At 35.4% G+C, this 17,534-nt stretch overlaps 1 protein-coding gene, 1 non-coding gene and 1 pseudogene across 2 annotated transcripts; 1 reads left to right on the top strand and 2 right to left on the bottom strand.

Moving 5' to 3' along the window:
* Positions 1 to 3,025: 3,025 nt before the first annotated feature.
* Positions 3,026 to 3,856, bottom strand: LOC128187852 (uncharacterized). The gene is made up of 2 exons (XM_052858486.1): positions 3,496 to 3,856; positions 3,026 to 3,291 (listed from the first exon to the last, which is right to left on the bottom strand). The coding sequence occupies exons 1-2, from the start codon at positions 3,854 to 3,856 to the stop codon at positions 3,026 to 3,028; spliced, it is 627 nt and encodes a 208-aa protein (XP_052714446.1).
* Positions 3,857 to 5,811: 1,955 nt separating this feature from the next.
* On the top strand, positions 5,812 to 5,884 carry Trnaf-gaa (transfer RNA phenylalanine (anticodon GAA)). Its single transcript has one exon. It is a non-coding gene; the product is annotated as a tRNA-Phe (tRNA).
* A 2,221-nt stretch (positions 5,885 to 8,105) lies between these two features.
* On the bottom strand, positions 8,106 to 10,163 carry LOC128187396 (uncharacterized; annotated as a pseudogene).
* Positions 10,164 to 17,534: the final 7,371 nt, after the last annotated feature.

The following is a 17,534-nucleotide window of genomic DNA, read 5'->3' as shown; positions in this document are numbered from 1 at the left end:
CAGGCGTCGCGAAAGATGTCTATGAGCTGGGAGGCTCCACAGCAGTGGCTGTCCACATACAGAAGAACCGGAGGAGGCATCTCTGCATCTCGGTATCTTTGGACAATACCCGCAGCCATGGATTCTAGCCCAACGCCTTCACCTGCTGTCATGACGCTCTGCAGGACCTGGCCAATCTCATTACTGATGTTAGCTGCCCATGAGGCAGTCCTTGCAGCCTGACCAGCCAACTTCTTTGTCACCTGTAATATTTAATAAAATCACATAGTATCTATATTTAAAGAAAATGCTCTTATTCAACAATATATTCATAAAGATACAGAAATAATGATAGCCATTGAGAAACATAAATTATTTTTACTTTTTTGGTGGAGTCCATCTTTAGAATTTTGCCAAAAGTGGAAGTGATGGCAGCTTTCAGTTCATCAATGTGGCCGGTCACCTCCTGACAGTAGACGTCAATGAACCACTGATATGTTGGCACGGCGAGTTGTTTTGGTGGTTCCTCAACCGTGCTGGGGGACAGGAGTCTGGACTTGGCAGCTACAGAAAACAACTTGCAGTCTTGCAAATATTGCACCATCTTTGATGCCCAGACTGAGTTGTGAAGCTCGCTTATTTGCTTCTGTAGCTGTGTTGGACTATTTCCTTTAAAAAAAAAAATAAAAAATTAAAGAACCAAACAAATAATTCATGAGCATGAGTATGATCTAAATCATGTTTTTCCTGTTAAATTTTGTACAATAAAAGTCTCACCTAAACCACGTTGGTGCATCATGAACATCACCCTGGCATCACATGCTGTCTTGTACAGCATATGGATAGGAAATTTACATCTAGTGGAAGGATCTCTAACTGATCTAAGATACATTGGTTCCAGCTAATCTGGTTCTTTTTGCAACTCGAACAATGTAAATACTCTCCGGCTAGAATGTAAAACCCATCGATGTCCAGAACAAGGCGGGTGTTTCTGTACGGTCCTTGTTTCGTCAGCTCCGTTTTCGTGCAGATGGGACACTTCAGTTGGATTTTAAACATCCGAAGAGGCATCCACAAGAAAAGGCGGTGACCAAAGTACCTCTCTGGCTTAGGCCTCTGGTTTGGAATGAGCTGGGCCTGGGGGGGATCGTACCACATGCGGTCTATTTTCCTGTCATCCAGCTCAGGCTTACCCTTGGCATTGAAAGAGAACAGAGCCTTAGATATCCAAGGAATGTCCTCTGGAGGCAGACATGATTTCCAGCTCTCTATGATAGGATACTCTGTACAAAAGGATAAATAATGCAAATGAAAAAAAGGCAACTCATCCTGTCACATGCAATATCATCTTAAAAATTTCATTAATTCTCTTTCAAGTTAAAAAAATTACCATGTCTAACTGGCTGAAGGTTCAGAGTCTGCGTTTGTGGTGTAGCTGTCACTGATGAAGTCGCTGATGAAGCTGGTGGTAGCCTTGTTGACGTAGCCGTTGGTGGCAGTGTCACTGTGGTAGCTGATGGTAGCAGTGTCACTGATTGAGTAGGAGTTGGAGGCGATACCGACGGACTCACTGGTGGAGGCGATACTGACGGACTCACTGGTGGAGGCGATACTGACGGACTCAATGACGGAGGCAACACTGACGGACTAACTGAAGGAGGCAACACTGACGGACTCACTGATGGAAGCAACTCTGACGGAGTCACTGGTGGAGGCGACATTGACGGAGTCTCTAGAAGAGGCGACACTGACAGAGGCAACACCGACGGAGGCAAAATTGACAGACTAACTGACGGAGGCAACACTGACGGACTAACTGACGGAGGCAACACTGACGGACTAACTGACGGAGGCAACACTGACAGACTCACTGATGGAGATGACAATGATAATCCAGAACTCACTGAGATCTCTGAAGTTTCCACAACTACAACTGCAACAGGATTCAATATCAAATAAAATGTTTGAAGATCATATTATAAAGTATTAAATAAAAGAGTTAGCTTTATTTTCAGTTTTGTAGTGTATTTACCATTTTTTGTTGGTTTACTTGGCTTCGCTGATCTTTGTCGACTCGGAGCCAAGGTGTCCTTTGCCGTCAGAAGATGGGGGCGGGTCTTCTGAGGGCTTTTGACAGTGCGAAGATCTGAAAGGAAAACAAGAAGTGTAAATATATGAGCTTAATATCTAAAACAAAATATGCGATCGGAGAGAAATATCAGCTTCGCTTACTGACCTTTCTGTCGAGGAGGCACTGGTGAAAGAGGATTGGTACAGCTTGGCGAGCTTGTCGATGCAGAGGATTCTACAATGCATTACATTGCAATCAATCACAAGTATTATTTTCAATTAATCAACTATACCAAATTTTATTCACCGAAAAAAGTCAAAAATTTCTTGTAATACCTTTGGTTGATATACACGTTTATAGGTCAGAGGAGGCTTTCGTATATTGTGTGATCAGAAAGGAAGACTTGATGGTGCATAGCATATAGGGCACATGAATATGTATTATTGATATTGAACGAAAGGTGAAATGATTGGTGTAGTATTACACATTACACTATTAGTGTTAAAATTGATATCATCATAAACAATATGATGAACAGAGTTAGGAATGTAAGCTACAAAACCAGCCTAAAAATGATTTTGATGATCAATATGATATGAAACACAGAAGCAGAAACCACAGAGAACAAAAGCCACACTACATTAAACAAAAGCTTTATGTAAATATGTACATGTATGATATTTTAATACTCCACACCACACCACTGACTAATTACACTTACCATAAAATGCTGAAGTCTATATAGAGCTAATACAGAAGTTTAACACAATATTATATAATTTACTATTTATATCAAACTAAACGAGGACACAATATCAGTTACTTTTTGATTCATATATAGATATTGATAAGAAATTATGCTTTATGAAAAATCAGTAAATTCACTTAAATTTAAAATCTTTATTTTTATATACTTTAAACAAGTGTTTATAGATAGACTTATTTGACGAAAAAGACTTAAGAATTGATTAAAAATTAAAAATTACCTTTCAACAGATTGCTTTCTATTTTTTCTACTTCTCCTAATAACGCAGTATATGAAAAATCATCCACAGACATCTTCCTCGGACTCGGTATCTTTGGTTTAACAACCGGACGAGATCTGGCAGCTTGCTCACGCTGTACTTTCCTCGCCTCCGCAGCAGGAAGATGTGAAAATAAGAACTCTGGTGTTAACGGAGGCTTTTTCTTTTCCTCTTCTTTCAGTCGCTGCTGCTTTTTCAATTCGACAACTTCTCGACCTAGGATATTATATCAATTTTAGACAAAGTAACCTCTTAATTATCAAGTAACATTAAGTTTAATGAATTTTTAATTTTATTATTCAAATATTGAGAAGAATGTTAACTTCTATATTTATCGTTTGTTATTAGTATATCATGTATATATATGTTACCGACTTTTTGTTTAATTTATAAAATATGAATATATAAGCCATTACTTACCTTCAGGGAAAGAGAGTAGGTAATCCTTAAATGCATGCTTGTTTTGAGACAAGGGAGCCTGAGTGATCGTCTCTCTCCTCATTGCATCTACAAGCCAGCCCGCATAACCGAGGCAGTTTTCCACCATCCATAAAAATGTCTGGCCCCGATATTTCCCAAATTGGATGGGGAATTGTCCATGAAGAATTTGGACATTCTTCGGATCACCATTTTTGGATTTTACAGCCCTAACTGCCTTGGCTTTGACTTGTGATGGCGGCTCACATAATCCCGGCATAGACTTGACCAGGCCTTTCTCTGCCTCTTCCCTCCTGTACAACAGGAGGTCCCCATTTCTTGTTCGCCGGAAATGAGGCAACATGCTGTAAATTTGGTGGATGATCAAACAAAATTGGATGAAAGTTGAAGCTATCAGAAGTCTTGCTGCATGAATGTGAATCTCCACAATGTTGTTCTTACAATATTTACATTGTTTTATTTATAAAGTTGTAATTAAGAGTATTTAATTACAGGTCCATATGCATATATTCAAATACTCTATGAAAAATTGTGCCCCACTCTTAATTAATATAATATAGATAATTTTGATACTCATATCACCTGTTACAAAGGTGTGTAAAACAGTTGGATATTTACATGAATTAATTACAGATGCAATAATGTAAATTAAAAATATTTCCAAAGCACATGGTACTGATTATAAACACGGTCTTATCTACCTATGTTCGTCTCTTATTTATACACCACGGAGAGGTGAAAAGTCATAAATGAACGTTGCTGAAACAGGTGTATGAGGATAAGGGGGGGGGGGGGGTCATGTTGTTGATAAATACCGGCTAAAACCCATTAAGATAAGCGTGAAAGCCTGATAAGATAATAACACTATGTTACACACATTCATTCATAGATGTCAACAATTAATTATGTGCAGTTAATTGCTAGAAAAAGCGATTGAACTAAATAGGTCATGTCGTACATCGAAGCGGAGAAAAGGGGGGATGTAATAAAATGTCTACTTACATGTTTTTCTTCCTTTGTCAGTCCAAAAAATCACTTCAACGGAATCTAATCCACTAAAAGCTATACAATCTAGGCGATTACTAACTTTAATACCACTAATTTCATACAAAATTTTCACAAAAACACTATATTGACAACCGGTAAATATCACATCCAATATGGCGGAATAATCAGGGGCAGATAACTCCAATATTTACTCTTCTCAGCAGCATCATCTCATTGGTCAATTTATGGTAGATTTGTGGTAGATTTGCAGTGGAACTGAGGTAACTGATTGGCTGGCTTAGACTGAAGAATGAAACACTCGGAGCGCAATCCCGGGTTCCGGCACGGAACACTCCGGCGGCTGATACATTTTTATCCTTTTGAATAATAGATGACCTCTTGGACTAAAAATTTGAGACCAAAATAAAAGATTGACATGGATGCTGTAAGTTATCATTGAGAATCTGAAGGAGAATCCAGATGGTAAGCTCAACCATCGATTCAGATTTGGAAGCTTCAAATGTAGATCAGTTCTCAGCGACATGACGATGCCAATATTGTTACTGAATAAATCGGCTGTGGACAAGCTGTAATTGTAAGTAACTTTACAGTATGCCTTCAAATAGCTTGATGGCTCCAGCGTTGACTGAAATAGTAATAGACTGACGATCGTAAAACCTTAACTCCAAGCAAATAAACTTCTTCAAGATATTTTATCGTTTTAATTAAATAAATGCAAAAGCCTATGAAAATTGCAGATACATGTACAGTTCTGAAAGACAGTTCTGTCATATCTTGACATAAAACACGATCTGATGAAAAACACGCAAATAAAATGTCAAAATGGACCCTTTTGCAGTTTGCTTGCATCGTTCATTAGGGTTACCAAAATGTGTTCCGTTTTGATTATCTAAAATAAAAATCCACAAGAACTTCTGGTGGCTCGGGATGGCATTCTAGATGTATTGTATGCCCGCTCTTGCTTTCAAAGGATCCAAATGGACTGTTACGCAGTTTGTTTTCTTTGCACATTTGCCTTATTTTTAATATGTTCCGTTTTCTTAATCTAGACGAAAGTGTCAACCTCAAGTTTTCTCATTACATTTCAAAATGTTGAGAGTGTTTGACATGTTTTTGCTCAAGTATAACGACACAAGGCAACTGTCTGGAAGCATAAACATTATGATGGAAATACAGTCAATCATCGATCCAGATTATTGGTGAAACAATATCAGGTTATAGAATACATTTCTTGATCATTTGAAGTATTGGTTTTTCACCTGTTTTGATCCCGTTTCCAGGTGAGTATCAGCCGGAATAGCTCAGTTGGGAGAGCGTTAGACTGAAGATCTAAAGGCCCCCGGTTCAATCCCGGGTTCCGGCACGGAACACTCTGGCGGCTGATACATTTTTATCCTTTTGAATAATAGATGACCTCTTGGACTAAAAATTTGAGACCAAAATAAAAGATTGACATGGATGCTGTAAATTATCATTGAGAATCTGAAGGAGAATCCAGATGGTAAGATCAACCATCGATTCAGATTTGGAAGCTTCAAATGTAGATCAGTTCTCAGCGACATGACGATGCCAATATTGTTACTGAATAAATCGGCTGTGGACAAGCTGTAATTGTAAGTAACTTTACAGTATGCCTTCAAATAGCTTGATGGCTCCAGCGTTGACTGAAATAGTAATAGACTGACGATCGTAAAACGTTATCTCCAAGCAAATAAACTTCTTCAAGATATTTTATCGTTTTAATTAAATAAATGCAAAAGCCTATGAAAATTGCAGATACATGTACAGTTCTGAAAGACAGTTCTGTCATATATTGACATAAAACACGATCTGATGAAAAACACGCAAATGAAATGTCAAAATGGACCCTTTTGCAGTTTGCTTGCATCGTTCATTAGGGTTACCAAAATGTGTTCCGTTTTGATTATCTAAAATAAAAATCCACAAGAACTTCTGGTGGCTCGGGATGGCATTCTAGTTGTATTGTATGCCCGCTCTTGCTTTCAAAGGATCCAAATGGACTGTTACGCAGTTTGCTTTCTTTGCACATTTGCCTTATTTTTAATATGTTCCGTTTTCTTGATCTAGACGAAAGTGTCAACCTCAAGTTTTCTCATTACATTTCAAAATGTTGAGAGTGTTTGACATGTTTTTCTTGTTTTTGTTCAAGTATAACGACACAAGGCAACTGTCTGGAAGCATAAACATTATGATGGAAATACAGTCAATCATCGATCCAAATTATTGGTGAAACAATATCAGGTTATAGAATACATTTCTTGATCATTTGAAGTATTGGTTTTTACCTGTTTTGATCCCGTTTCCAGGTGAGTATCAGCCGGAATAGCTCAGTTGGGAGAGCGTTAGACTGAAGATCTAAAGGCCCCCGGTTCAAAAGGTGGGGGCTGTTCTTCAGTCTCTGAATCTACCAGAAATTAACAGCGATTCAGTTTTCAACTGATTTTTATTTAAAGAATTGGCCACTAATTAAAGCATAATTTTGAAATATTAAACTTACATATAAGTATTTATAATTATTATTTGTTATTGCCACATGTTATCACTTAATTATCTAAAAAAAAATATAAATTTTTGATAATAAATATAAATGTTTAAATGAATTATTTCACTTTTGTCACTATTATATACCCACCAGGGTTCGAACCTGGATCTCTTGTCAAAAAGACAAGTATGCTTCTATTGCATCATGGGAATTTTAAGTGACAGAAAGCAAAGTAAGTTTTCAAAGTCCTAATTAGGCATTATTAAAGATACCAAAAAACTTTCCCTCTGCTTTATGAGACATACAGTATTCTTACTATATGTCTCCAAGGGCTTCGACCTTCTAGTTAAGCAGTTAGCTAAACTAGGCAGCATTAAAAGGTTTTTTTACAATGTTTATTTGGGGGGGTTTCTTCAAATTTTGGTTTCGGTGAAGACTCTTACTTGTCATCTGAAGAGAGATCTTCTTTTGCAGTCTTCTCAACAGGCATGCAGGTCTTGTCTGCCTTCGCTTTCCTTTTGCCATATCCTTTTTCTCTCAACTCCGTCTTCCAAGCATCATATGATATGGCAGTCTTTGAGGGACAGTAAATAATTCCAAACTACTGCTGATGACCTCCTCCTGACTTGTCCTCTCCACATTTACTATAAGAAGTGACAAAGGCCTTTCGAACATAGGGTCTTGAAGTTGAAGTTCCCTTCCTCCACTGACTGCTGTTTCTTCTTCTGGTAGTGCTTGGTAGAGTATGGTATTAAGGGAACCTGAGATGGCACTGGGACTATTTTCACTGGAGGAATGTTGTTGATTGGTACGGGTTGGACAAACACTGGTTGCTCTGGAAAAATCCTCCGTCTTCCTTTGGTGCTTTGTCCAACAGTGGATAGATTCACTGTGAATCCATGGGGGTCTGCTGTTCCAGTCTCTAAGGCCTTTGGTTTTAGCATTGGAAGGGGCAGTGACTGGGCCGCAACAGACGTTAATAAATTCCTTAATAAATCCCTTACAAGTTTGGTTGATTGATATCGCTAATTTTCACACAGGGTCCTAATAAATCCCTTACAAGTCTGGTTGATTGATGTCGCTAATTTTCTGCGTTTGTGGTGTAGCTGTCACTGATGAAGTCGATGACGAAGCTGGTGGTAGCCTTGTTGACGTAGCCGGTGGTGGCAGTGTCACTGAGGTAGCGGATGGTGGCAGAGTAACTGACGAAGCTGGTAGTGGCAGTGTCACTGACAGAGTTGGAGTTGGAGGTAACACTGATGGAGTCGGAGTCGGAGAGAGGCGACACTGACGGACTCACTGGTGGAGGCGACAAGGACGGAGTCACTGGTGGAAGCAACACTGACAGACTCGCTGGTGGAGGCGACATTGACGGAGTCACTGGTGGAAGCAACTCTGAAGGAGTCACTGGTTGGGGTGACATTGACGAAGTCTCTAGAAGAGGCGACACTGACGGAGGCAACATTGACGGACACACTGACGGAGGCAACACTGACGGAGTCACTGTAGGAGATTACGATGATAATCCAGAACTCACTGAGATCTATGAAGCTTCCACAATTACCACTGCAACAGGATGCAAAATCAAAGTACTTGTTTGAAGATCATACTATATAGTATTAAATAAAAGAGCTTTATTTTCAGTTGTGTCGTGTACTTACCATTTTTTGTTGGTTTACTTGGCTTGGCTGATCTTTGTCGACTCGGAGCCAAGGTGTCCTTTGCCGTCAGAAGATGGGGGCGGGTCTTCTGAGGGCTTTTGACATTGCGAAGATCTGAAAGGAAAACAAGTAGTGTAAATAAATGAGCTTATCTAAAACAATATATGCGATCGAAGAGAAATATCAGTTTCGCTTACTGACCTTTCTGTCGAGGAGGCACTGTTGAAAGAGGCTTGGTCTAGCTTGGCGATCTTGTCGATGCAGAGGATTCTACAATGCATTACATTGCAATCAATCACAAGTTTTATTTTCAGTTAATCAACTATACCAAATTTAATTCACCGAAAAAAGTCAAAAATGATATTTTTATACTCCACGCCACACCTCTGACTAATTACACTTACCATAATTTGCTGAAGTCTATATAGAGCTAATACGGAAGTTTAACACAATATATATAATTTACTATTTATATGAAACTAAAAGAGGACACAATATCAGTTACTTTTTAATTTATATATAGATATTGATAAGAAATTATGCTTTATGAAAAATCAATTGATTCATTTAAATTTAAAAACTTTGTTTTTATATACTTTAAACAAATCTTACAGTGTTTATAGATAGACTTATTTGACGAAAATGACTGAAGAATTGAATAAAAATTAAAAAATTACCTTTCAACAGAATGCTTTCTATTTTTTCTACTTCTCCTTATAACGCAATATCTGAAAAATCATCCACAGACATCTTCCTTGGACTCAGTATGTTTGGTTTAACAACCGGCCGAGATCTGGCAGATTGCTCACGCTGTCTTTTCTTGCCTCCGCAGCAGGAAGATGTGAAAATAAGAACTCTGGTGTTAAAGGAGGCCTTTTCTTTTCCTCTTCTTTCAGTCGCTGCTGCTTTTTCAATTTCACAACTTCTCGACCTAGGATATTAAATCAATTTTAGACATAGTAACCTATTAATTATCAAGTAACATCAAGTTTAATGAATTTTTAATTTTATGATTCAAATATTAAGAAGAATGAAAACTTCTATATTTATCGTTTGTTATTAGTATATTTACGACATGATTATATATATGTTACCGACGTTTTGTTTAATTTATCACAAATGAATATATAAGCCATTACTTACCTTCAGGGAAAGAGAGTAGGTAATCATTAAACGCATGCTTGTTCTCTCTCTCCTCATTGCATCCCTAAGCCAGTCCGCATAACTGAGGCAGTTTTCCACCATCCATAAAAATGTCTGACCCCGATATTTCCCAAATTAGGTTGGGATTTGTCCATGAAGAATTTGGAAATTCTTCGGATCACCATTTTTGGATTTTACAGCCCTAACTGCTTGGCTTTGACTTGTGACGGCTGCTCACATAATCCCGGCATAGACTTGACTAGGCCTTTCTCTGCCTCTTCCATCCCGTACAACAGGAGGTCTCCATTTCTTGTTCGCCGGAAATGAGACAACATACTGTAGATTTGGTGGATGATCAAACAAAATTGGATGAAAGTTAAGGCTATCAAAAGTCTTGCTGCATGAATGTGAATCTCAATAATGTTGTTCTTAGAATATTTACATTGTGCCTCACTCTTAATTAATATAATAAAGATAATTTTGATACTCATATCACCTGTTACAAAGGTGTGCAAAACAGTTGGATATTTACATGAATTAATTACAGATGCAAGATGTAAATTCAAAATATTTCCAAAGCACGTGGTACTGATTATAAACACGGTCTTATCTACCTATGTTCGTCTCTTATTATACACCACGGAGAGTTGAAAAGTCATAAATGAAAGTTGCTGAAAAAGGTGTATGAGGATGAGGGGGTCAGGTCATGTTGTTGATAAATACCGGCTTAAACCCATTAAGATAAGCGTGAAAACCTGATAAGATAATAACATTAAGTTACAAGCATTCATTCATATATGCCAATAATTAAATATGTGCAGTTAATTGCTATAAAAAGCGATTGAACTTAAATAGGTCATGTCGTACATCGAAGCAGAGAAAAGGGGGGGGGGGGGGTGTAATAAAATGTCTACTTACATGTTTTTGTTCCTTTGTATGTCCAAACAATCACTTGCACGGAAACAAATCCACTAAAAGCTATACAATCTAGGCGATCACTAACTTAAATATCACTATTTTCATACACGATTTTCACAAAACCACTATATTGACAACCGGTAAATATCACATCCATTATGGCGGAATAATCAGGGGCAGATAACTCCAATATTTACTCTCCTCGGCAGCAGCATCTCATTGGTCAATTTATGGTAGATTTGTGGTAGATTTGCCATGGAACTGAGGTCACTGATTGGCTGGCTTAGACTGACGAATCAAAAACTCGGAGTGCAATCCCGGGTTCCGGCACGGAACACTCCGGCGGCTGATACATTTTTATCCTTTTGAATAATTGATGACCTCTGGGACATAAAATTTAAGCTCAGTATAAAAGATTGACATGGATGCTGTAAATTGTCATTGATAATCTGAAGGAGAATCCAGATGGTGAGCTCAACCATGGATTCAGATTTGGAAGCTTCAAATGTTGATCAGTTTTCGGCAACATGACGATGCCAATATTGTTACTGAATAAATTGGCTCTGGCAAAGCTGTTATTGAACGAAAATTTACGGTATCCCTTCACATAGCTTGATGGCTCCAGCGTTGAACGAATTGATAATAAACTGACGATCGTAAAACCTTAACTCCCAACAAGAAAACTTCTTAAAAGACATTTAAACTTTATAATTAAATAATTGCACAAGCCTATGAAAATTGCAGATACATGTACTGTTCTGAAAGATAGTTCTGTCAAATCTCGCCATAAAACACGATCTGATGATGAACACGCAAATAAAATGTCAAACTGGACCCTCTTGCAGTTTGCTTGCATCGTTCATTAGGGTTACCAAAATGTGTTCCGTTTTGATTATCTAAAATAAAAATCCACAAGAACTACTGGTGGCTTGGGATGGCATTCTAGATGTATGCCTGTTCTTGCTTTCAAGGGATCAAAATGGAATGTTACGCAGTTTGCTCTCTTTGCACAATCGCCTTATCCTTAATGTGTTCCGTTTTCTTGATCTAGACGAAAGTGTCAATCTCAAGTCTTCTCATTACATTTCAAAATGTTGAGAGTGTTTGGCGTGTTTTTCTTGTTTTTGATCATGTATAACGACACACGGCAACTGTCTGGAAGCATAAACCTAATTATGGAAATACAGTCATTCATCGATCCAGATTATTGGGGAAACAATATCAGGTTTACTTATAGAATACATTTCTTGATCATTTGAATTATTGGTTTTTCACCTGTTTTGATCCCGTTTCCAGGTGAGTATCAACCGGAATAGCTCAGTTGGGAGAGCGTTAGACTTAAGATCTGAGCAATCCCGGGTTTCGGCACCGAACACTCCGGCGGCTGATATATCTTTCTTTGTTTACTCATAATAATAGATTGATATGTATACTGTGAATTGTTAGTTAGAATCTGAAGGAGATTTCAGATTATGTACATATCTTTTTTTATTCTTTTCTAACTTCAGCACTCAACAATTTTTTTCAGTGGTTGCTTAAATTCGAAGCTACAATGCCAATCAACCAACAATTATGTTATAGGGTTTCAAATATCTTAATTTAGTGTATATGTTGTTCCTTCCAGAGGCATCCATTCAGATTCAAATCACGGAGCTGTTTTGATGTTTTTTCCTCTAATAAGACCATTGTCTGAGATACAATGTTAGGTCAGTCATTGACTTCGTCAGATTTACAGTAAAAGATGATATTTTTTAAAGAGTCAAAGAGTTAAGGGTCAATACGTTCTGGAGATAAAAGAAACAAACAATAGGAGTCAATTTGGAGAAATTTGTTTATAATGCACAATTGACCTATATAGATTTGAATTCAATTTCCAAAGGATACAATTTCATAGTAAATATGACTATTTTGCTTAGAAACAATATGAAGTGATTTAATTGCTAATTCTCAAACCGGTTTAATTCAGGGCAGGTTTATAGGTGATAATACTAGATTTGTATATGATCTAATGAATTTATGGTTTATTCAGGGCAGGTTTACAGAATTAGATAACATCCCAAGCCTTCTTATGCTAATCGATTTCGAGAAAGCCTTTGATTTCATCTCATGGTCATTTGTTCGTAAAGTTTTACAAATGTTTGGATTTGGTAAATTGAAACTTGACTAGGTGAACATTTAAAATACCAATTTTCAAATTCTGCAAAGTGGTTACTTATCAGATCAATTTAATATTCAACGTGGTTGTCGACAAGGTTACCCAGTTGCCACTTATCTATTTATTCTTTGTACAGAAATATTTTCTATTTTGAATAAACAAAACAAAGAAATAAAAAGTATAATTATCAATAACAAAAAATATAAACTAACACAGTATACCGATGACACTTCACTAACCATTGGTGGTTCTGAACAGTTTCTTTTCGCTGCTCTTGATACTTAAGAATATTTTGCAAGATTATCTTGTTTAAAAATTACCAGTTTAAAACAAAAATGATTTGGGTTGGCTCGAGAAAATTTTCTAGTCAAGTCTTCCGTCATTCTAGGTGGACAATAGATTGGGGATCAAGAGAATTTAATTTATTAGGTATTTATCAAATTTTTTCAGCTGATCTGAATAAAATTGATGACTTAAATTATGATATACAATTACCAAAGATACTGGCAATGAGCAATGAAATAGACGAATTCTCTCAATTAAAACACTTATATTAATATGATTGAGCCAAAGTTCAATCATATTTTTATCTCTTTAACAAATGTCAATAAAGATATTTTGTCATTTATGACCAAAAAACTATTTAGATTTCTATGTGTGATCCAATCAGAGGAGAGGTTGTTAGTTAGCCAAAAATATTTTTATTTTATGCGTAATATGGTCAATATTGATCACTTCTTAGTATCTTTTAAAAAAGCTTCTTAGAGGAGAGCAGTCATGGACTCATATCTTTATGCAATACATGGTGACACTGTTGTCAGCAAAATTCTGGATTTTGGTGATGAGTTTATTAAGACACTTTTAGAAAAGACAACCAACAACTTCTGTGTTGATGTTTTAAAATCATGGTTGTTTGTACTGATATCATATATTAGTAACGTACAAAGTTCTTACAAGGTTACTCCATCTCCTGTATGAAACAATTCTAAGATAAGGTTGGTAAGAAAAAAATACTGGTATGAAAAGGGTGTAATAAATACTGTTAGTGAATTCTTAGATGATATTGGGTATTTTCTATCAAAAAAGATGTTTGAAAACAAATTCAACATTAATCATATATGTACAATGCAGCATGATAGCATTAAATGTACCATTGCAAGATTTTTAAGACTTTCTAGTTTTACTAAAGAACTGCATTGTTATACTTTTATTCCAGTTATACCATTGTAATGCCGGTATGAGCCATTACTCTTTTATAGAAAATGTACAGATATTATCTATAAAAATGTTAACACTAAAGACAAAACTCCAGCTTTTATTGTCAGATGGAACTTTGAAATATCACTTGTTATTTAGAAAAAAATACTAAGGATGTTTTCAAACTATGTTTTAATTTGACCACAGATTCTGCTGCTGAATGGTTCAAGTATGGAATTTTACAGGTATTTCTCCCAATTAAAAGTTGTTGAAGAAGATGAAAGCTACTGATAATGATGATTGCACATTCTGTGGGAATTTATTGAAACTATTGAACATATATTTTTATTAGTTGTTTCCATTCAATAGCTATGTGGAATCAGTATAGTACTCACATATATAATACTACTTCATATCTAATAATACTTACATATATAATACTACTACTATTTGTTCTGGAACTTGTCCTATTCTAGACACAAACATGGTTGTAAATTTCCTTATTTAATATGGAAAACTATTTATTTTTTACTGTAAAAAACAAAACAAACTTTAATGTTTATCTGGTTTATAATATAATATAATTTTTAATTCCATATTTCATTTTTCAGTAATTTATTTTATATTACTTAAAAATGAAATATGAAATTGAAAAAATATATATTTTATAAAAAATTATGTAATAAAAATATTTGACAAAAGGACTTTGTGGAGAAATAATTTTTCTAGATTAAAACTGAATACTGTCTTTACTGTGAGCTGTTTGTATCAACTATATTCCTCAAGCTATTTAATTGTATAGTCCTGTTGAGATTGTATAAATAAATGTGTATACAAATATCTTTATGAAAATTATAATTTTCAAATAAAAAAAAATATGAAGTTAAGATACTGGCTAACTCAGTGTTACAAGGGATGCATTATCCAATGATATAATGGATGTTTATTTTAAACAAAACAAACTTGAGAATTAGAAAATTGAAGAAATATCAAATACCTTTGTGGCAACGCACTTTGAAAAAAATTTCAAAGTGCGGTAAAATTTTGACCAAGTTAACCCACTTAGAAATTTTTTTTCAAAGTGCGTTATGAAGGTACATCGACATTTTTTAGTATCGACACTCTTAACACACTTTGAAAAAATATGTTTATATCACAAATTCTGGGTCTGAATTTCTAATTTGTTGGTAGTATGATGATTTGTTAACACTCGTGAATCTAATTTAACGTATTTAGAACGGGAATGGGGGTGAGGGTGGGGGTTAACCAAAGATACAGGTCAAATACCAGTGCATCATTTAACTGATTACGAGAAGAAGGTCCCCTACCCCTCATTTTTCCTTCCCAAACATACCAGGTATGATATTCAGCAACTTTGGGGTAAATATTTAAGATCGGAAAAGAAATATGCTCTGTATATAAGTACATGCAGTGTTATTGAAAAACGAGCTGATCGAACTATAATTTCTCCATTGGTATGTTAAAGAATATATGTGTTTCAACAGTGACCCTCTTTTCGTATTCTAATCAAATAAATCACTTTAATAAAAGAATAATAACATTAACGATTTTGTTTGTAATTGCAAGTGTCTTTTTCCCGGTGACACCATCAACACGGATGATTTTCTTTCAAGAAATATTTTCTTTAATTCTTTAAAAATTCTGTGGTAGTACTTTTTTAAAACTTAGTACAACAAAGAAAAGAAAATCGACATTCAAATGAAATCGTTTATGTTTTATTTGTGTATACACATTCGATTCTTCAAAAGGAGTCCTTATTTGAAATTTACATAGTGTGTACAAAAATAAATTCAATTTGAAGTAACACTTGTTTAAAGTCGGTAGCAAATCATTTTTCTAATTCGATCCTTTTTAAATTCACTGAGGTGTTTTTATGTCCCCTTGGGTATGCTGTATCCTTGTAAACTGCAGAGTGATTTGGGTTCTGCCACTACAGAATCAACATTTCGCCCGGAATCACCACTTAGAAGGGTGTGAATTGTTTGATCAACAAAGAGAATTGTTTCTAAAATTGCTCATTAGTCAGACCAATATATTTGACGGCGATGAGGTATTAAGCTATAAAAATGGACATAAACTCTACTATTTTCAGCCTATTGCTCGGGCAAAATAGTTTTATTCGTGTGCAAGTATTTCCGCATTTGCTTTCGAATTTGTGTGCAGAAAGGGTAGAAAACAAATTTCTTTCGACGAAGCATCTGAAACGTGAAAAAGGTGTAATTTCTGTAAAAAAAAAAAGAAAAAGAAAAAAAAAGAAAAAAGTAAGCTATAGGGTATTTTTGTAGGATTTCCAAGTAATGCTTATCGTGAGGAGACTGTACAAACGACGGTCCGCCTGTGTGATTGGATTTTACTGGTGTATATAAAAAAATTGATTTGAAATGTCTTCATTGCATTTTTGACACAATGGGCTTGGCCACAAGTTCTTACCCTTAATTTGCTTCTTTTTCTACATGTTTACACGTAATTACAAATTATTCTTTACACAGTTTGTATAAATTTTATAAAAATGTTTACATAATGAAAAATGTATATATATGTACTGCTATTTTTTTTAAATGTATACTAAGAAAAAAATACGCTAAAATAAGCTGTGAAGATATATATTGTTTGATATTCTTTGGAGTTATTCTTTCGAGAATATGAGATTTCGCGGGTGTTGTTCATTTTCTTTTTTTAATTTCAAATTCTGAAAATATGATCCCTGAAACGTTGCCGAAAGCCTGCAAACGATTCTCCATAACAGTTTAATCAGGGATTTTTAACAAAAATTAAATTACGGAATACGGCATCAATATCTACATGCACAAAGAGTGAATCACTCATGACACATAGATGAAACAAAGAATCTTCACTTTTGCAATTTAAAATTCCGTCCGTTGTCCGTAATCTTTTTTTTAATCTTAATATTTTATAAACATCAATTTACCCATTCATTAATTTATTAAAAAATATTCATTTTCCATTTTTTTTTTATCGATTTTATCCCCATCCCATATGCTTAATACATATTTTATTTATATACTCTATGTATCACGCATGAATTTTTTTTTTAAAGTAAAAAATGGCTTCAAGTTGACTCAAAACTAATCCATTTTCCCGGACAATTTTCAAAAGGGTGTGCTAATTGCAATGACATGATTGACATTAATTGAGTAAGTAATGGCTTACCTCCGTTTTTCTATGAATTTATATTTACCCCGATATTTGCGGGGAAATGTCTTCTTGGTAGAGAACACCTGTTTTACGACTAAAAATTAGCACGGCCGACATTAAGGAAAGGGAAACGTTTGTTTATGGGAAAATTATTTGTTTATCTCCTATTCAATCTGATTTTCAGCGGAAAATGCCCGACCTGTTTCACGTAAGGGATTTTATAAATCATCGTTTTAAGTTAAAATATATGCAAAATAAA

This window comes from Crassostrea angulata, chromosome 6 (assembly GCF_025612915.1).
Source record: "Crassostrea angulata isolate pt1a10 chromosome 6, ASM2561291v2, whole genome shotgun sequence".
NCBI lineage: Eukaryota > Metazoa > Mollusca > Bivalvia > Ostreida > Ostreidae > Magallana > Magallana angulata.
This window is presented reverse-complemented; position numbering and strand designations above follow the sequence as displayed.